This window comes from Triticum dicoccoides, chromosome 4B (assembly GCF_002162155.2).
Source record: "Triticum dicoccoides isolate Atlit2015 ecotype Zavitan chromosome 4B, WEW_v2.0, whole genome shotgun sequence".
In the NCBI taxonomy this organism is placed as follows: domain Eukaryota; kingdom Viridiplantae; phylum Streptophyta; class Magnoliopsida; order Poales; family Poaceae; genus Triticum; species Triticum dicoccoides.
In genome coordinates this window covers 375,415,506-375,441,099 of record NC_041387.1, presented here as the reverse complement: position 1 = coordinate 375,441,099, position 25,594 = coordinate 375,415,506, and the positions used below count along the sequence as shown (strand labels likewise).

The 25,594-nt window shown below is 45.9% G+C and overlaps 1 protein-coding gene across 2 annotated transcripts; it reads right to left on the bottom strand.

Annotated features, from left to right (window-relative positions):
• Positions 1 to 227: 227 nt before the first annotated feature.
• On the bottom strand, positions 228 to 3,099 carry LOC119296203 (alanine--glyoxylate aminotransferase 2 homolog 3, mitochondrial-like). Of its 2 annotated transcripts, none has more exons than XM_037574602.1 (9): positions 2,684 to 3,099; positions 2,342 to 2,572; positions 2,043 to 2,213; positions 1,785 to 1,928; positions 1,495 to 1,674; positions 1,175 to 1,424; positions 987 to 1,100; positions 619 to 705; positions 228 to 473 (listed from the first exon to the last, which is right to left on the bottom strand). In XM_037574602.1, exons 1-9 carry the CDS (start codon positions 2,864 to 2,866, stop codon positions 430 to 432), a joined length of 1,404 nt encoding a protein of 467 aa, XP_037430499.1. In that variant the 5' UTR covers positions 2,867 to 3,099; the 3' UTR covers positions 228 to 429. The 2 variants fall into 2 exon arrangements, with proteins under 2 accessions (XP_037430499.1, XP_037430500.1); XM_037574603.1 differs by having other exon boundaries at positions 1,199 to 1,424; positions 2,684 to 3,095.
• Between the last annotated feature and the right edge of the window lie 22,495 nt (positions 3,100 to 25,594).

Genomic DNA, 25,594 nt, shown 5'->3' with positions numbered 1-25,594 from the left:
ATGGAAATCTGCTGTAGTATTAGGCCCTCGTTTAACGAATACACATGGGTAAAAAGCAAAATGAATGTCGAATACTATCCATACAAATAAAGGAGACAAAGATCAAGGTGGGAATTTTCATGTATTAACGCTTTTGATTCAATTATTAAAGTATGCTGTATTGGACTTGCAGCCCTAGTTACGCAGAAGTACAAGCACAGAAGCGGATGACCGGATTCAGTATGCGCTGATGTGGATCGTTTTGGGATCTCTGTAGTTTCAAAGGCAAGTAAAGGTCTTATACAAGCTGCATCAGGCCAAATTTCGTGTGCTTCACTACACGATGTAAGGTAAACAGAAGCAAACTGTGGCGACTTCCGTTAAATTCAGGTTTTAGTTGAGTTTCTTCGACATGGGCAGGGACCCCATCGCAAGTGCTGGTTGGGAAGCTCAGAGCTTTGACAGCGCTATGTCCATCACATCGACGAAGAAATCTGCATTCATCACCACCAAAAACAAGGATCCAGTCAATTTTATGTGCAACTTGTACACAAATACTCATTCGCAAAAAAATAAACTTGTACACAAATACTGTATGTATTACACAGCACAAGAATCAAAGTGGATGAAACAACTTACCAGCGTCTTCCTTGGTGAAGCACAGAGGGGGAGTGATTCTGAACACGTTGCCGTAAAAGCCCCCCTTTCCGACCAAAACGCCCATATCTGCACTCCAAACCAGCAAGTTAGGGTGTGTTTGGTTGCGTTCTCGTCTCAGCGTAGTTGTTCCCTCTTCATGCATGCTTTCTTCATGCATGCTTCTAGTGTATTTGTGCTAAGCTAGTGTGGACTCATGCATTCTTTATACACTCTACCAAACACTTAAAAGTGGGTCTGAGAAGAAGGAAACTCTTGGGCTCATACACCCTACCAAACACACCCTCGGTGCTCAGTGTTAGACACAAAGAAGTTGTTCCAAACCAAGTAGGAGTAGTACGCACTAGTACCTTTCATGTGCTCCATGGCCTGGCAAATCTCGTCTTTGGCCGGGGTCTTGAGCTGCCGGTCGGTCACAAGCTCGACGCCAAGCATGAAACCTGTTCCCCTCACGTCGCCGATGACTGCAAGAGCAAAAAAGTTAGAGCCAACCCACCGTTTTTAATGTCTCTAACGATGCCGGGTGGTGAGTATGTACTAGGAGTAAGATGCATGCACAAACTTTGGTGCTTCTCCTGGAGGCCGCGGAGGCGGTCTTTGAGGTAGGCGCCGACGATGAAGGCGTTCTCCTGGAGCCTCTCCCTGTCGAGCACCTTGAGGACGGCGAGCCCACCGGCCGTGCACAACGGGTTGCCGCCGAACGTGTTGAAGTAGGACCGCCTGGTCAGGACCTGCGCGATCTCCGGCGTAGTCACCACGGCGCCCAGAGGGATGCCGTTGCCGATGCCCTGCGTGGCAATTGTAAACAAGTGGTCAGGAAGTGTGCTATGTGTGCGCCCGTCTAGTTGTTTCGTGCACCTTTGCCATGGTCACTATGTCAGGGATCACGTCATGGGTCTCGAACCCCCAGAAGTGGCTGCCGACGCGCGCGAAGCCCGCCTGGACCTCGTCGGCGATGCAGAGGCCGCCGGCCTTCCTCACGGCGTCGTACGCCAGGGGCAGGTAGCCAGGCGCCACCTCCACGATCCCACCAACACCCTGCAAGCCAAAGGGAAAGCCTCAGCTATGCTCACGTCATGTGCACTACCACTGCCGCCCCGCCCATGGGAGGACGCTCTGCTCTGTTCTGGTGACTGACAGTGACGTACCTGGATAGCTTCGGATATGAAGCCGGCGACGTGGCCCGTGGTACCGAAGTCGATGATCTCCTTGACGTCTCGCGCGTACTTCTCGCCGTCCGAGCCGAAGGCGCCTCTGTAGGGGTCCGGGTTAACGGCATGGTGCACGCCACTCTTGAGCAAGCGATCAAAGAAAAGGTTCAGTGTTCCGGGCACCAAGGATCACTACTGTATTCTACTCTCATGCCGCTTCCGGCGAATCTTTTGATCATACTACTACGTACGTACCTGAACAACATTGAACTTCCAGTTCTTCTGTGCGGTGGCACCCATGGTGCCGGAGGCGTTGCCGTGGTAGGAGTTGCGGAGAGATATGATATCGTGGGAGCCGGTGTACAGCCGAGCCATCATCATGGCCAGTTCGTTGGCCTCCGTGCCGGAGTTGGTGAAGAAGACGACCTATCGTCCAGCATGCACCCCCCGCAACGTCACGTTACTTTGTATACGCGACAAGTAATAATAATGCAAAAACAGTAGTGACGCGTGTGCAGCAGTTTGTTCAATTTATTATGTGCGTGCGTGCGTGCCTTGAGATCGCCGGGCATCTTGGCGGCCAGCGCCTCGGCGAAGTCTGCGATGGCGTGGTTGAGGTAGAGCACGGTGGAGTGCTGCAGGCGGTTGGCCTGCGCGGTGATGGCGTCGATGATTTCGGGGTGGGTGTGGCCGCAGCACACGGTGGCGATGCCGGCGAACGCGTCCAGGTAGCGCCGCCCGTGCTCGTCGTAGAGGTACTGTTTCTTCCCCTCCACAATGTTGAGCTGCAAAGGGCCATTAATTTGTTGACAAGAGTTGCAACAGAATTTTACTCTACGTACTCGTACTTTGTTAGATGGTTTCAACAGAGAGATCGATCGAGAAAGAACACTGACGGGCTTGGAGTAGAAATGGAACAGGGAGGGGCTGAGGAACTCGGCGCGCTTCCTGGCGATCTCGACGGCGCTCGGCCCGTCGTAGGGCAGCGGCACGTGGTCGAACGCCGGCATTCTCGGCACGTCCACCGGCGTCCTAACCGCCGCGGCGAGCCTAGAGAACGATCTCCTAGCCCCCAGCATCTCTACTGCCCACCTGAATGGAATATGTTGCGATCACCCGGTGTGATTCACTTCCCTTGAGTCGAGTGTAGGAGAGGAGGAAGGGTTCACGAGAGAGACGGGGTGTGGCGGGAGGGGTTTATAACCTGCGAAAGCTACTCTCTTGGGAATGAAATACTACTATCAATCAATCTGCGACTCTATTGCCAAAATACAAGACCGCAGTTACCGGCAGCTAATTGGCTATGAATCTTTTTGAGCGCTTATTGGGCAATCTCACACGCGAGTGCTCGAAATGGATGCTGGTTTGCAGGGATTGGGTTATTATTAGTAGGAGTATTTCGCATCACCGGGAAGAGAAGGGGCTACGGTTAGCAGCTTGCTGTTCCCATGAATCTGGACAGTTTCCCTTTTGCGATCAGGGTTGTTGGGCTCACAGGCATGATGAACGGTACGAGACGTCGTGGTCTAGTTTTAGCCAACGTAACTTTACTGTACCTACTAGTGCCTACCAGAGTCTGAGTGTGAGTGGTGAGTGCCTCGGAATTCTACCTGGTTCATTGAACCTAGACGTGCCGTTGGAAAGACGAAAGAAGACCAAAACAGAAGCGAGGGATACAAGCGATAACGTTTGTTGTATCTGCCTCTTCGCTTCGATGCATCCTAAAACAACATTGTTACTGCAGTTTGTTTGATTGATTTAGACATGTTTTTAACTGCTACATACTGCTAGGGGTGTTCAAATCCGGCGTTGGAAGAGACCATCGAAACCCGGCAACCAGCGCGCTAGTTTACTTTCCTTCACAAGTCACATCTACTCATCCAAACATACTTCCTCCGTTCAGTATAAGATGCTTTTGGATATTTCAACATATATTATATACAGATTGAAATGAGTGAACAAACACACTAGAATGTATCTATGTACGTCTGATTCAGAAAAAAAGAATCTCGTCTAGATACGTTTATTTCAGCGACAAATAATATAGACCGGAGGGAGTAGAACATCATATATTTGTGAACCAAGGGAGTAGTAGTTACTTCCTCCATCCGGAAATACTTGTCATCAAAATGGATTAAAGAAGATGTATTTAGACGTATTTTAGTTTTAGGTGCATCCTTTTTTATTCATTTTGATGACAAGTATTTTCGGACGGAGGGAGTACAAAACAGAACATGGGTTGAACTGAACCCGTGTTCCATGTGTGTCGATTGAGTGCTTCTTCTGCCTTCCTACTCCCTTCGTTCAAAAATACTTGTCATCAAAATGAATAAAGAGAGATGTATTTAGAACTAAAATACATCTAGATACATCTCCTTTTATTTATTTTGATGACAAGTATTTCCAGACGAAGGGAGTACTTAGGAGGATATGGATGTGCCCCCGGCTGTTCAGAATCTCCGCTGTCTACGTAAATTAACGAATTTTTTAGGGGATTAACGAAAGTAGCTGAAATGAAAGCAGTTGGGCAAGTAGTCAGACACGGCAGCATTTCTCTTAAACAAACCATGGATTGGATTCAGGCATATACGTGGTGTGACATTGATTAGGGAACACACCATAGCGATCTCAATCAAACAAGTAGTGTCAATTGCGACGAGACATTAAAAACAACCAGTGGCATGGGCAAATGAATTAACAACAAATCATGTATCATGTACTCCCTCGATCCAAAAATAAGTGTCTCAACTTTATATACTAACTTTAATACAAAGTTGTATTAAGATTGAGACATTTATTTTGGGACGGAGGAAGTATGTGCCAGTATGCTGGTTCGAGTTCTATGCATTATAGATAGTGCTATACATTATCCGAAGAAAGTTTGACAACTGCGCAGATTTGTTTTGGCCCGTATTTATTCAATCTGGCCTAGCTTGATAAAGTTGCACACCATATTTGGTGCACGCGTTCTCCCTTCTAATGCTAATCAGCTTCATCACACACACACACTAAACTTTGCATGATATGCTTCATTAAGGGCTTATAGAGAGGTATGCTTTGGTTGAACTATGTCATCAAATGTCATGTGTATCTGTGTCGTATTGCCGTGATTTCTCCTTTTATCGGTAGATGATACCTACTCCGTCCGTCCCAAAATAAGTATCACCTTTTTTGAGACGGAGAGAGTATTTTGTAACAAATCATGTAACTTTCACCTTAATCAATTTACTTTAGCTGGACTGCCTCTCTTCTAGAAAATAAATGTCTTGAGCAAGTAGATGCTCTATTGAGGGAAAAAAGAGTTGGTATGTGTTGACGTGTAAATGTATTATCTAGTCTCTTTCATTAGATCGATTTTTTGGTTGCATTCGATAGAGCATGCACTAATATTATTGGCTCATGTGTTGCATCATTTGTTCAGGAGTAGTGTGTGTGGAGCATGCTTCCTAGTTGGATCCACAATGGAGTCACACTTAGTCCTTATCTGATTGCCTAGCAGTAGTCGATTAGCTTTCCTTGTTTAAGCTTTGGATTTGAGTTTAGACGTGATCCCCAGCCTGAGGCTTGCTCAGACATCACTAACTTTCAGCTAACCCATGAGCTCGTCAGTTCGCATCATCGTTTTGTACGGTATAAGTGGAGCAACCCTGAGTGGACAGCACTGAAAGAACGTTCCGAACAAATATCACTTCGAAACTATCGCCGTAAAACAAAGCTCGAAACCAATTTATTTATTCTTTTGCCGCAAAAAAACCAATTTGTTTTCCATCAATTAGAAAAGAAACAGATTTATTTTATTGAGAGAGAAAAAGCACAACGAATCAGGCATAAGCTGAAAAAAATAAACAGGGAGAAGCTTAATCTGTCAACTAATTGCCACATGATAAAAGCTGTCTACTACTTGCTGAGTGCTATGATTGCCTGGATTTAGTTAAGCGCATGAAAGTTCATATGTGTTTATTTGGTATTGTAGAGGTAGATTTTTTTTCTATAGTCTTGATCAAAGTGCAAATGTTTGACTTTTCTATACAAAATACAGTATACCTTAATGTTTAAAGGGATGTAGTTGTAGAAAACTGAATATACTCTCACTTTCATATGGACCATACGTCCATATGGAAGTTTGAAATAATCCAATGGCTAATGGGCGACGATAGGCGCCGGCGCACCGGCCGAATGGTTGGGCCGGTCCAGCCCTGGCCGCCCGATCCAGCGGTAAACACCGTTCAGATCTGTTCCCCGCTTCGTCCTCCTCGCAGTCGCCCCCTCCCCCTTCCCCACGATGAAATTTAGAATGCCCTCGAGCGCCGCCGACGCCCCGCCACACCCCCGCGAGAGAAACGACCGAGCTTGAAGCACCAACGCGGCGCCCTCGTCGCCGGTCGCCGTCCTCGTCGCGGTCGCCGCCCTCGCCGGCCATCCTCGTCACCGGTCGCCGCCCTCATCCCCCAGCTCCACCCATGCAACAGCTGCACCTCTCTAGTTGCAGCTCCGCGTGGCGATGGCTGTAGCTCGGTGGCAATACAACACCACCCATGCCGTCGACTGCCATGCCAGGTTGAAGCTTTTTTTCCATGGCCGTTGAAGCTTTTTTTAAGGTTGAAGCTTTTCACAAAACCGTTGAAGCATTTTCACACATCGGTTGAAGCTTTTTCCCCGCCGCTCGAAGATATTTTTTCACGGTTGAAGCTTTTTATACACGATTTTGCTGCAAACGGCACGTCGAAAATGCTACAAACCAATGGCCATTTTTGCTACAACCAAGGAGACGACGAAAGTGTGGCCGGCGACGACCCCCGGTGGTTGTAGCAAAAATTACCGCCGGTGGTAGCTTTTTTCGCTGCCGGTTGAAGCTTTTTCCCCTTACGGTAGAAGCTTGTTGAAACTTTTTTCATTTTGAGCAACGCCTGGGTGAAATCTTCCTCTATCGTTCGGTTGAAGCTTTTTTCATCGAAGGTTGTAGCATTTTCTGTAGACGGTTGTAGCTTTTCTCTATGGCACTGAACGCTTGCAGCTTTTTTTATATCCGGTTGAAGCTTTTCATCTAGAGTTCGAAGCTTTTTTTTAGCGGTTGCAGCACATGGGGGGCTGTGCACGGGGTCTGCAGTGCCTCGCCTGCAGGTTCGCCGGGATACGGCGCCCCCAGCAGCGGCGGCCGTGGGTGTCAGGACCGCGGCATCGTCATGGCCGTGGCCGAGGCCTGCGAGGAGTTGGCTTGTCACCGGAGATAGCGGCCATGACACAGAGGAGCTTCCTGCGAGGAAGAAGGAAGGGATGAGTACGGACAGTTAAGAGGATAAGGTTGCGTAAAGAAAAAAACGATTCGTGGGCCTAGCTGTATGGAGCACGGAGGGATCGTGAGGCGTACGATTGAAAACAGATCTCGCGGCTCGCGCTCGACCGGCGTTGCGTTCGGCCGGTGCGCCGAACACAAACGTTTCCCATGGCTAATATTGCTCCCCCCCTCTAAAAATCTCATCTTTTAGGGGATTGAACTTTTCTTCATCTAGAATATCCCCCAAAGCTTAATCCTTTTTTTGCCAATTCATCCACATGTTTTCAAACTTATCACAACTTATTAATTCAGAACTTGCAAATTCAAGTACACACAATTCAAATGGAAATCGACTTTAATGTTTTAAAAATTAACCATTCAAATTCAAGTAGTAACAACATATGGTCCAAATGAACTAAGAATCCAAATAAACATGATAAAAGGGCTATGAAGTTGCGAGTGGTGCTCACTAAGATGTTGAAGTTGGTTGTGAGCTTGTTGGTTCTTGTTCCTTCATGTGCTTGGATCCTATTATGGTGGCGTTTCGGCTTCACCCGGACACCATTGTAGTCGCAAGCCCTTCGGGTCCTCTATCTCATCTTCGATGATCATGTTGTGCAAGGTCACACATGTTTATCATGATATGTCGAAAAGTGGTTTTGAAGCGCACAAAAACCTCTCTCAAATCATCCTTGAGAATGCTGGATTGTCTTCACAAATGTGACCCTGGAGGATAGATAGCATTGGCAAGGTAGTATCCCATGGTATACTCAGGGCCAATGACAACATAGTTGCAAGGTGGAGTGTCACCGGCAAGATAACTAGCAAATAGAGGAGATCGTTGGAGGACATTAATCATTGTGAGAGTTAGGCATCACAAAGTATGAGTGCCAAATTGTGACACACCTGAAATTAATCATGCACTAAACATCCACGCAGCATGCTTGATCAAGATTAGTGACTCATGGTATAATATCACAATACAACTTTATGACTCATATTTAAACAAAGAAACAATTTGAGTCGATTTGAGTCGTAGAGTTGTATTTGAGTCGTAGAGTTGTGTTGTGATATTATACCGTGAGTCACTAATATTAATTGTGCACTAATAAGATCAATGACTCATGGTATAATATCACAACACAACTTTAATATTATGTTTTTTACACTTGTCTTTCATCTTTTTTAACTGTTCTTATTAGTCGGATTAAAAAAGAGTAGCGAAGCAACGGTGAGTACTCATACAAAGTACTCGCAAGACTTACATCAGAACTATACTAAATATGCATCGATATAAAAGCAATGGCACTATATTTGTGGACTAAACTGTAGAGCGCTAGAATAAAGGGGGGAACTCAAAGTAACAACTATCCACCGACATCTTGCAGCATGAGGTGAGAATGAAGCTCATTGCGGCATGTAACTACTGTCCATCCGTATGTAGTCCTCATTGAAATCTGTAAAAGGACTTATGTTTAGAAACGAAGGGAGTAGTATTATAGAAATGCTATCCTAAGAGGGTGACCTCACTACTTCTAATTATTTCAACATGTGTGCTTCCATGTTGTTAGGGCATATTTCTCCTTAAGTGGTTTTGGCGATTGATGACAACATGTTTGCGGAATAATCATGTGCACGAAGCTTTTCAGACTATCAAGCTAGCACAAGACGATTCATGCCCCTCGGAGTTTCAATAGAAGACGATTTTCTTTCCCGCATTTCTTTTCTGGTGGACTTGAGTCGTAGGTGAAAGGGTCGATACGTTGACTAGAGGGGGGGAGGGTGAATAGGCAACTACCAATTTTTAGCCTTTCTTATCAAATTAGGTTTAGCAACAAAAAAGGTTGCCTAGATGTGCAACTAGGTGGACAACCTATATGATGCAAACAACAACAACAACAACAACAACAACAACAACAACAACAACAACAACAACAACAAGTGCAAGCAAAGGATACAACACAATAATAGCTTGCACTAATAAAGGGAAGAGATAACCACAAGTGGAGACGGTGGAGACGAGGATGTGTTACCGAAGTTCCTTCCCTTTTGGGGAAGTACGTCTCCGTTGGAGCGGTGTAGAGGCACAATGCTCCACAAGAAGACACTAGGACCACCGTATTCTCATCATGCCCTCGCACAATGCGAGATGCCGTGATTTCACTAGTGGTGCCCTTGAAGGAGGCGACCGAACCTTTACAAACAAGGTTGGGGCTCTCTAAACAACTTGATTGGAGGCTCCCAATGATACCATGGAGCTTCACCACAATGGAATATGACTCTGAGGTGACCTCAACTGTCTAGGGTGCTCAAACACCCAAGAGTAATAAGATCCGCAAGGGATTAGTGAGGGGAATCAAATTTCTCTTGGTGGAAGTGTAGACTCCGGGCCTTCTCAACCAATCCCTAGAAAATCAACAAGTTTGATTGGCTAGGGAGAGAGATTGGGCAAAAATGAGCTTTGGAGCAACAATGGAGCTTGGGGGAAAAGAGGTAGGTCTTCTTGGGAAAGGAGACCCCCTTTTATAGTGGGGGGAAACAATCCAACCGTTATCCACACTTCAACCTGCACAGAGCGGTACTACCGTGAGCCCCAGCGGTACTACCGCGGAGACTGTGAGCAGAGGCCTCGGAGGGAGAAGGGGCAAGAGAGAAAGTGCCTGGGCGGCACTAGCAGTAGTGGTAGGTGCAGTACTACCGCACCTACTGCCGCTACTACTGCTGCTGAACCCGACAAGAGATGCGCGGGTCTCGAGTTGAGGCGGTACTAGCGCGGAGCCAGAGCAGTATTACCGCTTATGGCCATGGGCGGTACTACCGCTGAGAACCAGCGGTACTACCGCCTGTGGCTATAAGCGGCACTACCGCTCTGGCCCAGCGGTACTACCACTGGTGCCTCTCTTATGCCACTTCCGCGATCAAGGTAAGCTCCAAGAGCGAGGTAAGGAGCTGGGGGTGCGAAAGAGATATGTACGTGTGATTCCACCCTAGCCTTTCCAATACGGACCCCCTCTTGATAGTACGGTGTCTCCTATGACTCAAGTCCACCCAAACTGAAACGAAAGACACTACACTGTCTTCACCTTGAGCTCTGAGGGGAAAGAATCGTCCCGTGCCAGTGAATGAATATCTGAAATGCTCAATGCACACGATTATTCCACAAATGCATTGTCATCAATCACCAAAACCAATTAAAGAGAGTATGCCCTAACAATCTCCCCCTTTTTGGTGGATTGATGATAACACAGGATTTGCATAAAGATATGACAAGAGAATAAGTGAACCCCCGAGACTACAAAATATAGACGGGCTCCCCCTAGATATGTGCACTAATTAGGAGTGCCTTTGGAATGCAAAGTACACACATTAGGATCAACACTCCCCCTATATTTTATAGCCTGACAACACTTGCATCTATGATGAGAGAGATATAAGCTAGGATGCAAGGTTGTAGTAAGTGAGGAAAATAGAATCATAGGATAAGCAAGCAACTCACATACTATCAAAGTTGTAGACACACATAAGATAATCATAAGATAGGATAGCATATGTCTCACACCATATGATAGGGTAGCCAGGTCTCATAAGCACAAACCAAACCAAAGCAAACGACAAACGACTGATAAAAGAGTTTGCGAGAGAGAAAGACAAGGCCAATAAAACACACTCGCAACTTGACAAATCCCTAAACTCTCTCCCCCTTTGGCATCGATACACCAAAAGGGCAAAGAGTGCTGCTATGGTCACATGTGATAGCAAAGTTGACGATCTCCATCATCACATCCACGTGTGATCGCCCGCGCCTCCGTCATTGGTAGAATGATGCTCGGTGTCTGAATCTGTCCATGGGCTGTGTCGAGAGACCCACTCCTCCTCGTCAGTGATCTTGTCCTATGACCCACTAGCAATCTCTGCACCCAGATGACGCATAAGGACCTTGTGATGGCTGCAAGACTTCTTCTCAGACACATGAGCCATATACTGCCCATGAGACTCCATGCAGAAGAGCTTCTTCATCTTGTGCTTGATCTTCTTAGGCCACGAGGGCTCAACTCCAGAGGGCTCATAGTCCTCCTCCTCCTCATCATCAGCCTCCGCCTCAGCCTCATCGGCACCTGACGGAATCCCATACTCTGGAACAGGAGTTCCCCAGTGCTCCTTTTGTCTCATACCCTTTACCTCATGAGAGACCAAGTCACCGTCTCCAGCAAGACACCAAGATAGGTGTGCGCCCATGCCTTCTCAATGAGTAGCATCAAGTAGGGGGCATAGATGGGGCACTTGCGCTCAGTGATGGCAGAGAGGAGCTCTAACCACATGACATGAGAAATATCCAAGGAATCTCCAGTGTTGTTGTACTTCTCATGCTAGCAAAATAGTAACATATCCACGAGGTACGACTGGACCATATCCAAGTTCCCAATGCGAGGAAAAATAGTCTCTCTGAAGATTCAATGAAGGATGTCCAGAAATGGAAACAACTCATAAGTCTTCTTCCCCGTCTCGGTGTTGACCTTCACTGTGCTGTAGGGCCAGAGAGCTTGCTTGTGAGTAGAAGTTTCATTCTTGTGGGGATGAAAGCTAACCGTGTTGTCAAGTCCTTGGTCTTCAACACCCAACAGTTCCATGAACGCCTTCCACTTGACTGAGAGAAGTATGCCATTTGCCATCCAAGTCAAAGTCCTTTCCTCATCAATGCCAAGATGGATCGTGGCATAAAACTGAGCCACCATTTCCGCATCAAAATCCTTGTTGAACTCCATGATCTTGAGAATGTTCAATTGAGCACACATATCCAGTGCCTCGCCAAAGTAGGCACGATCCTTCTCCATATACGCAATGTCAATGGAGAGCACATCAACATAGAGGTTCTTCTTTGCTTTGAGCACATCAAAGTAGACAGACCATGAAACCGGTTCTAGAAAGGATGATTAACAAGAGCTGGGTCTTGATCTTGAGAATATGGGTTGTGGCAACAAGCCACACAAAATTCCTTAGCAGTCATCTCTGTCACAGACTTGGCTTCGTCTTGGGCTTCTTGGCAACGCTCTTGGAAGGCAGCTTGGGCTGAGTTGGAGGAATACCTGAGGATGCATCAGCTACCTCACAAGTGTGATAGCATTTTGATCCTCTAGGACGCCCGGGGTTGACACGACGGACAAGGTGCTCCCAAGCATAAGCATAAGCCAGTGGAAAATCATCAAAAATCAATGGTTGGTACGAGACAGATGGAGGCTAGCATCCCCAGCGGTAGTACCGCTTCTTGGTAGCGGTAGTACCGCCTACCGCCTACAAGCAGCAGTACTGCTCCGGGGGAGCGGTAGTACCGCCCGAGGCGGAGGACGGTGGATTGACTACTGCCGCGGCCAAATCCGCTACTACCGGGGGTGCCAAATTCAAAAATACTCCTACCAAACATCAATCCAACTAGTCTAGCAGCCTTCAACATCCTACTCAAGCCTCTATTTGGCCAAAAATCGATAAATGCTAAGACTATTGCCCCAAAAGCCTAGATCTGAAAACTAGAAGCCACGAGGAGAAGAACGGGGGCAATACCAACATCCATGGCAAGAGGAAGGGGTGGGGATCGATTCCACCAGTTGGAAATGCGAAGGACGGCTTGGAGGAGGCGGCCTGGCGGTGGCCTTCCGCGGCAAGTTCGTCGCTGGAGCAAGAGAGGAATGGGCGGGGATGAGTCGAATGGGTAATGGGGGAGAAAACTCCCCCTGCCCGACTCATAACCCCCCCAGACCCGCCCCGCAGCGGTAGTACCGCTCGGGCGGGCGGTAGTACCGCTTGATGCCATTAAGCGGTACTACCACCCGTCATGAGGCCCAACAAAAGCTCATCAAGACAGAATGTAAAAAGGCCTAGCTCCAACAAAAGGAAACATCAAGTCGTGCCGAGGGAGCAACTCAAAGAGCAAAACACAACTAAAAGCCAGAGATGCACCCACGGAGAGACTAGAAACAAAACACACACCAAACACAAACAAACCAACTAGAGGGAAGGAAAACCACACAACTCTCAAAGAGAGGGCGGTGGCCGAGGCCACCTATGTTTGAGTCAAGTGGTATGGCACTGCGAAGATTTTAACCTTGGGCCCATGACCTAAACTCGTCTTTGAAGCACAAGTACCATAAAAATGGCTAATGTGAAAGACGTGATCGATTTATGCATAATGGGGGAGGGGGGAGGGAGAGTTCATTGAGAGAACAACACTCCCCCTATGTCCATGCCTACATCTAGAACAAGATATAATGATGAGTGTGGTGGGTTGTGCCTAGATTCCAGCCACATTGCTCAAATCAATGATATTTAGCTCATGCCTTAACTCGGGAAATCTTGCTTCATCTAGAGGCTTGGTGAAGATATCTGCAAGTTGCTCTTGAGTGTTGATGTAGATGATATCAATATCTCCCCATTTGATGTGGTCCCTAATGAAATGATGCCAAATCTCGATATGCTTCGTCTTGCTATGTTGCACTTTGATTGTCACATATAAGAGGCACTTTGTCACAAGTGACACCGCAATCCTTTAAAGTTTGCCTCATCCATAGCAATTATGCACAAGAACTTGCGGCGGCTACATATTCGGCCTCGATGGATGAGAGAGACACACAATTTTGCTTCTTTGAAGACCAACTCACCAAAGAGCGACCAAGGAATTTGCACCCTCCAGAAGTTGACTTCATCTCCACACAATCTCCCGCCCAATCGGAGTTCGAGTAACCGATGAGATCGAAGCTTGCTCCTTTGGGGTACCATAAGCCAAGGTTTGGGGTATGATCCAAATATCGAAAGATTCTCTTGACCGCCACATAGTGACTTTCCTTAGGTGCGGCTTGGAACCGTGCGCAAATTCCCACACTCAACATGATATCCGGTCTAGATGAACAAAGGTAAAGCAAGGATCCAATCATGGAGCGATATACCTTTTTATCCACCGCTTTACCATTGGGATCACTTTCAAGCTTGCATTTGGTGGGCATTGGAAACTTGACCGGCTTGACATCATCTAGCTTGAATCTCTTGAGCATGTCTTGGGTATACTTGGCTTGGTTGATGAATGTACCTTATCTTCTTTGCTCGACTTCAAACCCAGGAAAGAACTCCAACTCTCCCATCATAGACATCTCAAACTTCTCAGTCATTAGTGCGGCAAACTCATCATTGAAAGATTTGTTAGGAGAACCAAAAATAATATCATCAACATATAGTTGGCATATGAACAAATCCCCTTTGACCGTCTCAGTAAAAAAAGTGGGATCGATTTTCCCAATTTCAAACCCACGATCTTGCAATAACTCGGTAAGGTGCCCATACCACACATGTGGGGCTTGCTTAAGGACATAGAGTGCCTTTTTGAGTTTGTATACATGAGTGGGGAGCTTGGGATCCCCGAATCCCGGAGGTTGTTTGACATAGACCAACTCATTCAAAGGACCATTAAGAAATGCACTTTTCACATCCATTTGTTGCAATTTAAAGTCATGATGAGATGCATAAGCAAGCAACATGCGAATAGATTCAAGACGAGCAACGGGGGCAAAGGTTTCACTGGAGTCGATACCCTTGACTTGGGAGTAGCCTTGTGGCACCAATATTGCCTTGTTTCAAACTACAACACCATTTGCATCTTGCTTGTTCTTGAAGATCCATTTGGTCCCAATGACATTATGATTCTCCATTGGCCTTGGCACTAATTCCCAAACTTGATTGTGCTCGAAGTTGTTGAGTTCATCGTGCATAGCTTCAAGCCAATCCTCATCCTCGAGCGCCTCATGTACCTTTTTTAGAGAAAAGGCTAGCGCCCGACTTTATAAATAAAGCCACCAGGCAGAGTCAAACATCACCATTACCACACAAAGACATAAGAGTTTAAGCCAGAACCATGGCAACATGCCAAGAACAACTAACAGGCACGCAGGCCCAACAGACCAGAGAGAGAGGCGCGCAGGCCAACAACCTACTACTAAAGATAAAGAAACCTTCATGTCAGCGCCTCAATGGGGTTGGGGGTTGGAGAGTTGGTTAGCCGACGCCTTAACTTTGTTGATCAGATCCTCCATGCCCTCCACATCCGCCGCTCTAGTCAATAATTTCCACTGCTGCAAGAGGATAAGCATTTTAAAGATCACATCAGCAGGCCTATTAGGAAAAACACCCCAATAGTGAATTTGTTACGAGTAGTCCACAAGGGCCAGCACATAGCCGCCGGACCAACCCAAAACAATCTCTTTGTTCGATCAGTAATATTATCAACCAAAGTCCGAAGGTGAGCAAAGGAATGAGGGGCCCAGGTTATGCCCAACCAGGACCGGATGCAACCCCAAGCCAATTTGGCGAAAGGGCATGAAAAGAAGATATGCTCGATGTTGTCCAAGACACCACACAGAGCACACGAAGTAGAGCCCAGACCATTGCGCTTGCAGATCTGATTAGCAGCCGACAAACGCCCCCTTAAGGCCTGGTAGAGAGAGACCTTGATCTTAGGGCGGACCTTGGATGCCCAGATCTGCCGGAATTTCGAAGTAGGGGTCCCATCACAAAGCCTAGCATAAAGGGATTTAACAGAAAATGACCTAGAGGCATTATGAGGCCAGGTCACAGAGTCCTCCTCCTCTGAGAGGTTAGGGAACATGGCAGCAAGATGGTGCTAGTCCACAACTCTGCAGGAGTCCGAGACCTCCGAGAACCTAGGTCCCAACCAACATGAGAGAGCTCAGAGATGAGATCTCAGGATTAGAGCAGTAGGAGAACAACACCGGGAAGGAGTTCGCAAGAGTGTCATCCCCCACCCACCAGTCCAGCCAAAATCTAGTAGAGCAACCATTGCGCACCACAAACTTAACATTGTCCTGAAACACACTACGCAATTTAACCAGGTCCCTCCAGAAGTGAGAGCCATTCCCAGCCCTGGCAAACATAGGGCTGGTGTTCGGAAAGTATTTAGCTTTTAACACATCATACCAAAGCGTTCCAGAACCACTCGTCATGATCCGCCACCACCACTTAACTATCAGACATTTGTTCATAACCGCAGTATTCAAAATGCCCAGCCCCCAAGGCTCTTGGGTCTGCACATGACTTTCCATTTGACAAGCCTATATTTCTTCTTGTTTTCGGCCGAGTTCCAGTAGAAGGCGCCTCTGTGTTTTTGGAAACTAGCGTGAGTACCCAATGAAAGGAGAACGAAGCACATGGTGAAGATTGGAGGGAAGAGAGGCACACATTGATAAGACTGACTTTCCTGACCTGGGTGTTGTAATGTCCACGCCAAGGCATGACCCTATTTCCGACCTTGGCCACCAGGGGATTAAAGACTTGGTCATGAAGGCGGAAGGGGGAGATCGGCAGGCCCAAGTATTTGAACGGGAAGGAGCCCGAGGAGTAGTTTAGGAGATGAGCCACCCTGGTCGCTTCCTCTTCATCAGTACTAGTCATAGTGACCTCACTTTTAACAAAATTGATCTTGAGCCCTGACAAGGCTTCGAAGCACAACAAGATAAATTTTAGGTTGGCCAAGCAAGCATCATTAAGTTCCACCAGAATGATTGTGTCATCAACATACTGAAGGTAGGTAACACCTTGGGGGAGAAGGTGGGAGATCACCGGGGAGATGTGGCCAGCAACTGCCGCCCTGGACAATAGGCAGGAGAGGGCATGTGCCACAAAGTTGAAAAGGATAGGGGAGGCAAGGTACCCTTGCCGTAGACCACGACCATTGGCAAAGAAGTTGGTGATGTTACCGTTAACGATCACGGACGTGTTCCCCCTCCCCAGAAACCAGCTGCATCAAATCTATGAACAAAGCCAACATTCAAACCTTTGGCAAGAAGGACCTAATGCAGGAAGCACCAGTTCACCGAATCGTATGCCTTTTGAAAGTCCAGCTTACGGATGATCATGCGGGTTTTCCTCCGCTGCTGATCGTGCACAATTTCATGAAGGAAAAGGGCCCCATCAAGATTGAAGCGTCCCTTAATGAAGGTATGTGGTGGGCCACTGGGCCTAATCTGGTCGCCAGACCTTTAGCCGAGAACTTAGCGAAGTTGTTGATTAGGGTTATCGGACGAAATTGGGTAATGTGCTCAGTGCCTTTAACTTTAGGGATAAGAGAGAGGACAACATAGTTCAAATGAGAAATGTCCATGGTCCTAAGACAAAAGCGTTGGATAACCACACAGACGAGGGGTCAGAGGGATGGCTAGAAGCGTCAGAAAAAAGGAATAGAGAAACCATCATGGACAGAGGCAGAGTTGGCATTCGCCGCTTTGAGCACCGCCTCGACCTCCTCCACAGATAGGGGGATCATCAGAGACTCGTTTTCCTCATCAGAGACCTGGTTGTGCACTGGCCACAGGTTGGGCGATATCCCAAACACTGAGTCCAGCCTAGCCGCAAACAAGCCAACATAGAAGTCGTGGATATGAGAAAGAATAGCGGTAGGGTCCGTGACACGGACATCATCCACCATCAAACTAGTGATCAAGCATCTTCGATGCCTCCCATTGGCAATTGCGAAGAAGTATGCAGTCGGCAAATCGCCTTTCAAGGTCTAGTTAATACTTCCTCGTTGTTTCCAATAAAGCTCCGCAAATCGATGCAGTTGCCTCAAGCTAGCCTCAAGATCATATCTCTGATGCCAACCATCAGCAGATAGTCCAACCGAATCCGCTGCGCATCAAGAGCCGAAACCTACCCCGATAGGTCTTGCTTGGATCGTAGGGCCTCCACGGCCTAATTACTACCCACCCTTTCAAAAACTTCCTAAGCTGGTAGGAGCAGAAGTGCCAGTCGTCCATGGGCCCAAAAGAGAGAGTCTGGGAGTTTAGGAGGTAATTAATTTTCGCTGAGAGCATATCCATGAAGCCGTTAGTCAGAAGTCAGGACACATCAAATTGGATTCTAGATACTTTGGCAAGGGAAGTCATGCCCAGATCAAGAATGAGGGGGGAGTGGTCAGAGCTGATGTGAGGCAGCACACTGAGGGAGGCACGGGAGAACAATAGGTCCCAAGAAGGAGAGGTGAAGACGCAGTCCAGGGCATAGCAAATGGGGTTAGCCTAGTGGTTAGACCAGGTGCAATGAGCCTCGGAGCTGGGGAGCTCCTGAATAGCACAGTTAGCAATGAAATCATTAAAGGCATTCGCCAAAGGCCAAGAAAAGGAGCCATTATTCTTATCGGACGGGCACCGAAGCAAGTTAAAGTCACCAGCAATGACCAGGGCAACTGACACTCTTTGATCTTAGACGAGAGTTCATCCAGAAAAAGCTGCGACAATGAGTGATCCGCAGGACCATAAACCACCATGAACTCCCAGAGAGCGTTATACTCTTTGTGGAACACTACCAAGCTGGCCCAAAAAGACCATGATCATATGCCACACAGTCAAACACATCATATCGGGCCCCGATAAGGATCCCACCAGAGTGACCAGATCCAGGAAGGAAGCGCCAAGAGAAAAGGTCTGCCCCAGCAATCCCAGAGAGTTCCAAACAAGATAAATCAGATTTAAAGGTTTCCACAAAACCCACAAGATCAATATTATCTGAACGAATGAGGTCATGGATTTGGTCCCAATGCCCCCTAGCGCCGAAAATAAGAGCTGTCATTTGGAAGAGATGTTTTTGATATGCAGACTCGACCTGCTCGGGATCATGCAGGGTTTAGATTTAGATTTAGAGACCCGAACCTTTTTGGTAGTGGAGGGAGGGGGGCCACAACCCCCATCCACCATGATGCCATGGGATGCCTGCGCTGCCACCTTAGACTGGGCGGCAGCCTCCTTGGACTTGGCAAGCATGGCCTAGGCCTCCTCATTCAACCAAATGACCGAGAGTAGAGAGGAGGGAGAGCCAAAATTGGGATCCAAAGAAACACCAATGTCTTCAAGGATTCAAAAGATAGGCATATCGCAAAGAAGGCAAGACCAAACGAGAGGGGGAGGACGGGATAGGGGGTACCTTGCTGGACCGAGGCCATGTGAGACTTAGCACGCGCAGACCCGCCTTGGACAGGAGAGGCATCAGAATGACGGCAAAGCCCCTTCCTGGTCGTGGATACCGGCGGTCTGACCAGCGCCAGACCATCACGAGCCACAGGAGAAGCACCACCATCCGACCTGAAAGCACAAGTGCTCCCTAGGTGGTTTTGGTAATTAATGGCAACATATCTCTAGTTGGACTAACACTTTTATCTAGTATGTTTCAGATAAGTTCAACAATGGAGTGGCATGGACTAAAGGATGTGGGAACTCCTTCAAGATGCTAAGGACAAAGGATTGGCTCAAGCTTCAAGCTCAAGACTCTTCATTTTACATTTTAGTGATCCAAGATCACATTGAGTCTATAGAAAAAGCCAATACTATCAAGGAGGAATGAGGTGTTGCTTAATGAGCCTCTTGCTTCAAAGTGCTTAGTGATATGCTCCAAACACCCTCAACTACTTTCCCACTTCCACACATATGTCCTAAACCTAAAGTCAAACTCGGCCCCACTGATTCTTTCTATCCGGCGCCACCGAGTTTTGATATCTTAGCCACTGCCACAAACCCCAAGTAAATCGGTCTCACCGATAGGGATCTCGGTCTCACCGAGATGGGATTGTAATATCTCTGTGTATGTCCATTATCAAAATCGGTCTCACCGAGTTTGAGCAATCGGTACTACCAAGATTACAATGCAAACTTCCTGGTTGACTCATTACCAAAATCGGTCCCACCGAGTTTGATAATCGGTCCAACCGAGTTTGCCTGACCAACTCTCTGGTTAGATAATTACCAAAATCGGTCCTACCGAGTTTGTGTAATCGGTCTCACCGAGATTATGTTATGCCCTAACCCTAACCATATCGGTCCTACCGAGTTGCATTTCGGTCCCACCAAAAATCCTAACGGTCACTAAATTTGCTAAATCGGTCCGACTGAGTTTCTCAATTCGGTCCCACCGAGTTTGGCAAATTGTGTGTAACGGTTAGATTTTGTGTGGAGGCTATATATACCCCTCCACCTCATCTTCATTCGTGGAGAGAGCCATCGGACTGAACCTACACTTCCAGCATCCTATTTCTGAGAGAGAACTACCTACTCATGTGTTGAGGCCAAGATATTCCATTCCTACCATATGAATCTTGATCTCTAGCCTTCCCCAAGTTGCTTTCCACTCAAACCCTCTTTCCACCAGATCCAAATCATATGAGAGAGAGTTGAGTGTTGGGGAGACTATCATTTGAAGCACAAGAGCAAGGAGTTCATCATCAACGCACCATTTGTTACTTCTTGGAGAGTGGTGTCACCTAGATTGGCTAGGTGTCACTTGGGAGCCTCCAACAAAGATTGTGGAGTTGAACCAAGGAGTTTGTAAGGGCAAGGAGATCGCCTACTTCGTGAAGATCTACAGCTAGTGAGGCAAGTCCTTCGTGGGCGACGGCCATGGTGGGATAGACAAGGTTGCTTCTTCGTGGACCCTTCGTGGGTGGAGCCCTCCGTGGACTCGCGCAACCGTTACCCTTCGTGGGTTGAAGTCTCCATCAACATGGATGTACGATGGCACCACCTATCGGGACCACGCCAAAAACATCCGTGTCTCCAATTGCGTTTGAATCCTCCAAACCCTTCCCTTTACATTCTTGCAAGTTGCATGCTTTACTTTCCGCTGCTCATATACTCTTTGCATGCTTGCTTGATATGTGTTGTGAATGTTAAACTTGTGCCTAAACTCCACTTAAACTTTAAAGAAACTTTAAAACTGCAACTTTGGTACTTAGTGTCTAATCACCCCCCTCTAGACACCTCTTCTCAAGGTCCTACAAGTGGTATCAGAGCTTTGGTCTCCATTGCCTTGGTTTAATCACCATTGGAGGAAGATGGATGAGTCTACTTTGGGGAGTTTTAGACATAGAGTGCCTATTCTTGATGGAGAGTATTTTCGTGAGTGGAAAAATGAGATGCTTGTTATTTTCAATCAATATCATTTTAACAAGTACATTGCTAGCCCTTGTGCACCTTATGTTGATCCTATGCATCCAACCCATGATGAGTCAGTTGACATGGTTAGGAATGTTAGAACTGCCGAACTTATCATTAGAGGATTGCCTAGAAACTTGATTGGATGTTTGCCTACTTTTAAGTGTGCCTACACCATATGGAAATTTCTTGAGGAACAATTTCCAGATTATTCCTTGAAAAATCTAGATGAAATTCTCCATAAGTCTATTTCTTTGAGTAAAATGAATACTAGTGATCCTATGTCTGGTGATCGTCTATTTGAGCTTACAAACCTTATGCGTGCCAAAGAAAATGTTGGTATTATTAGTGACATTATTTCCGAAGCTATAAGAATTCATAGACAAGATTATTGTCAAATTCATTCTAATGAATCACCCTCTCTAGGATTTGATCCACCACATGACGATGTTGAACATGGATACTATGATGAGGATGATGATAGTGACTTCGATCTTGATGATGCAATGAGACATTTTGGTCTTATGGCAAATCTTCGGGGATATATGTCAGGAGGAAAGGAATGGGTTCTTGATAGTGGATGTACCGATCACATGACCGGAGATAAAGACATGTTTCGTGAGCTTGCTAATAATGATAGTCCTCGAAAGTATGTCACTTTCGGTGACAACTCAAAGGGTAAGGTGGTTGGCCTCGGTAAGGTGGCCATATCACATGATAGCTCCATACAAAATGTTATGCTCGTTGAATCTCTTGGTTACAACTTACTTTCAGTATCTAGACTTGCTGATTTCGGTTTCAATGTTCTATTTACTGAAGTAGATTGCCAAGTGTTTCATCGAGATAATATAAAATGGTCTTTACTGGTGTGCGTAGAGGTGATCTATACATTGTTGATTTCACTAAAAAGGCTCAACCTAAAACTTGCTTCATTGCTAAATCCTCAAAAGGCTGGTTATGGCATAGATGATTAGGTCATGTTGGTATCCGAAACCTTGACAAGCTTATTAAGGGGAATCATATCCTTGGAGTTAATTATGTCATATTTGATAAGGATAGACTTTGCAGTGCTTGTCAAGCAGGTAAACAGGTTGGAGGAAGGCATCCCGTGAAGAACATCATGACCACGAAGAGGCCACTCGAGCTACTTCACATGGATCTCTTTGGTCCCAACTCTTACAAGAGTCTCGGTGGAAATTCTTTTGGTCTAGTTATAGTTGATGATTTTTCCAGATTTACATGGGTGTTCTTTCTCGATGATAAATCGCAGGTCCAAAAGATCTTTCAAAACTTCGCTAGGAAGGCCCAAAACTAATTTGAAGTGAAGATCAAGAAGGTTCGCAGCGACAACGGAATGGAGTTCAAGAACGCAAATGTGGACACCTTTCTTGACGAAGAAGGGATTTCACATGAGTTCTCGGCTACGTACACACCTCAACAAAATGGAGTTGTTGAGAGGAAGAACCGGACGCTCATCGAAATGGCGAGAACGATGCTTGATGAGTACAAGACGCCGAAGCACTTTTGGGCAGAAGCAGTTGAGACAGCTTGTCATGCAACAAATCGCTTGTATCTTCACAAGCTACTCGGCAAGACGGCATACGAGCTACTCACCGGTAACAAACCCCAAGTTGGATACTTTCGAGTATTCGTCTCAAAGTGCTACATTCTTGATAAGCATCATCGTTCTAAATTTGCTCCTAAGTCTCATGAAGGTTTCCTACTAGGTTATGGCTCAAACTCTCACACTTACCGTGTCTACAACAATTTCACCCGAAAGGTTGAAGAGACGGTAGATGTGAAGTTTGATGAATCTAACGGCTCGCAAGTAGAGCAATTGCCAATTGATGTAGGAGACAAAGATCCTTCGGAAGCAATCCAAGACTTGTCTATTGGCAAGGTCCGTCCAACGGAGGTGAAGGAGAGTACCTCGTCCGTCCAAGTGGAATCTTCTACTTCACGACAAGGTGAACCAAGAGTTGATACGGAAGCATCCACAAGTGGGACACACCAAGATGAAGAAAATGAGGAAGTGCATCAAGATGAACGTCAACAACCTCCTTCTCCACCACGACAAGAGAACGCCAACGCCAACAATGAAGAATGCCAAGAAGAAGAACAAGATGAAGAAGATGTTCAACGAAGACCCAAGCAAAAGCTTTCACGAGTTCGAGCAAGAATTGCTAAAGACCATCCCGTAGAGCAAATCTACAATGATATTCAAACCGGGAGAATCACTCGCTCTAAAACTCGTTTAGCTAACTTTTGTGAAAACTATTCTTTCATCTCTAGCATTGAACCTATGAAGGTCGAAGAAGCATTGGAAGATCCGGATTGGATAAATGCTATGCATGAAGAGCTACACAACTTTGAGAGGAACCAAGTTTGGACATTGGTTGAGAAGCCCGACAACAACCACAACATCATCGGTACCAAATGGGTGTTTCGCAACAAGCAAGATGAAGATGGACAAGTAGTTCGCAACAAAGCACGTCTCGTCGCCCAAGGCTACACTCAAGTCGAAGGTATGGACTATGGTGAGACTTACGCCCCCGTTGCTAGACTTGAGTCCATTCGCATCCTACTTGCCTATGCTAATCACCATGATATCACCTTGTACCAAATGAACATTAAAAGTGCTTTTCTAAATGGTGAAATAGAGGAGGAAGTTTATGTTAAACAACCTCCCGGCTTTGTCAATCCTAAGAAACCCAATCATGTTTACAAACTTCACAAAGCTCTTTATGGTCTTAAACAAGCTCCTAGAGAATGGTATAAATGCTTGACCAAGTTCCTTATTGAAAAAGGCTTTGAAATTGGGAAAATTGATTCTACTCTTTTTACTAAAAGGGTTAATGGTGAACTCTTTGTGTGCCAAATTTATGTTGATGATATTATATTTGGTTCAACTAACCCTCATTTTAGTGAAAAGTTTGGGAAGCTAATCTCGGAGAAGTTTGAGATGTCTATGATGAGTGAACTCAAATTCTTTCTTGGTTTGCAAATCAAGCAAACTAAGGAAGGTACTTTTGTCTCGCAAACAAAGTACACCAAGGACTTATTCAAGAAGTTCAATATGCAAGAATGCAAAGGTATGACTACACCCATGCCTACTAGTGGACATCTTGACTTAACCAAAGATGGTGAACCGGTTGATCAAAAGGTTTATCGCTCTATGATTGGTTCATGGTTATATCTATGTGCTTCACATCCTGATATTATGCTAAGTGTGTGCATGTGTGCACGATATCAAGCTGCTCCTAAAGAATGTCATCTTAAGGCTATGAAAAGGATAGTGAGATACTTAATCCATACACCAAATTTTGGCATTTGGTATCCTAAGAGGGCCTCTTTCGATCTTGTTGGCTATTCCGACTCGGACTATGCCGGAGACAAGGTTGATAGAAAGTCCACTTTGGGTACTTGTCAATTTCTTGGTAGATCTCTTGTGTCTTGGTCCTCCAAGAAACAAAACTCGGTATCCTTATCCACCGCCGAAGCTGAATATATTGCCGCTGGTTCATGTTGTGCTCGGTTACTTTGGATGACCCAAACTCTTAAAGATTATGGGATATATGTGAGACATGTTCCATTGCTTTGTGATAATGAAAGTGCTATCAAAATTGGTCATAATCCTGTGCAACATTCTCGAACTAAGCATATTGAAGTTCGTCATCATTTCATTCGAGATCATGTTGCTAAGGGTGACATTGATCTTAAGCATGTTCGCACCGAAAAGCAATTAGCGGATATATTCACTAAACCTCTTGATGAGAAAGTGTTTTGCAGGTTAAGAGGAGAACTGAGCATCATTGATGCTTCAAACTTGGAGTAGAAACTTCATTGGATACATGCAAGACATGAGCTTATGACTAATCCTTGATATTTCTCTTATGATGAAAATCTTATGTCTTGGATATATTTGTATCTTGCATGTTATCTAACCCATGTAGGTACTTGGTTGAATCAAATTCCATGAGGTTGAAACCTACTCATATCTTGAGCAATCTCTACATCACCAAGTCTCTAGACAAGGTGGTTGAAGACAAGGAAGCATGAAACCATTCAAACATATCCTTTGACAAATTCTATGTTGAGTTTCATGATTGTCATTTTTGGATATACAAGTGCTCTTCCTTGCAAGAACTAACCCATGTAGGTAGATGGCCTCAAATTCCAAGTGGTGCTCCAAATTCTTGATGAGCTACATCAACCTTGAGAAAACCACGCAAGTTCAACTACATGGACAACACCACCAACCAAGGTATGTTATTCCATATTAGAGAAGCTTTACTCTGAGTCATGAGTTAAAGCAACTCGACAAGATGTGAATACATCAAGATGCTTAAACGAAAAATGTCAACCCCATTTTGAGCTTAAACGATGAGTATGGCCTATGATCAAGTGATCTCACTTGACTCCTAAGTCAATATACTCTAATATAGGTGACTTTGCCGCCGACCATCTCTAGATGAAGTTCTCCTGTGTTCTTTTCTGAGTTTTTGCATTTGGTTCATGCATATGTGTTTCCCCTTTCAAAAAAAAACTTCATCTAGATTTCT

Bases quoted from the DNA above. Each gene is read 5' to 3' on its own strand.
- LOC119296203 (XM_037574602.1), bottom strand. From the start codon at position 2,866: ATGCTGGGGGCTAGGAGATCGTTCTCTAGGCTCGCCGCGGCGGTTAGG. The intron at 1,425-1,494 runs GTGCACGAAACA...ATTGCCACGCAG, and splicing joins ACATAGTGACCATGGCAAAG to GGCATCGGCAACGGCATCCC. The intron at 474-618 runs GTAAGTTGTTTC...TGATGAATGCAG, and splicing joins CTTCACCAAGGAAGACGCTG to ATTTCTTCGTCGATGTGATG.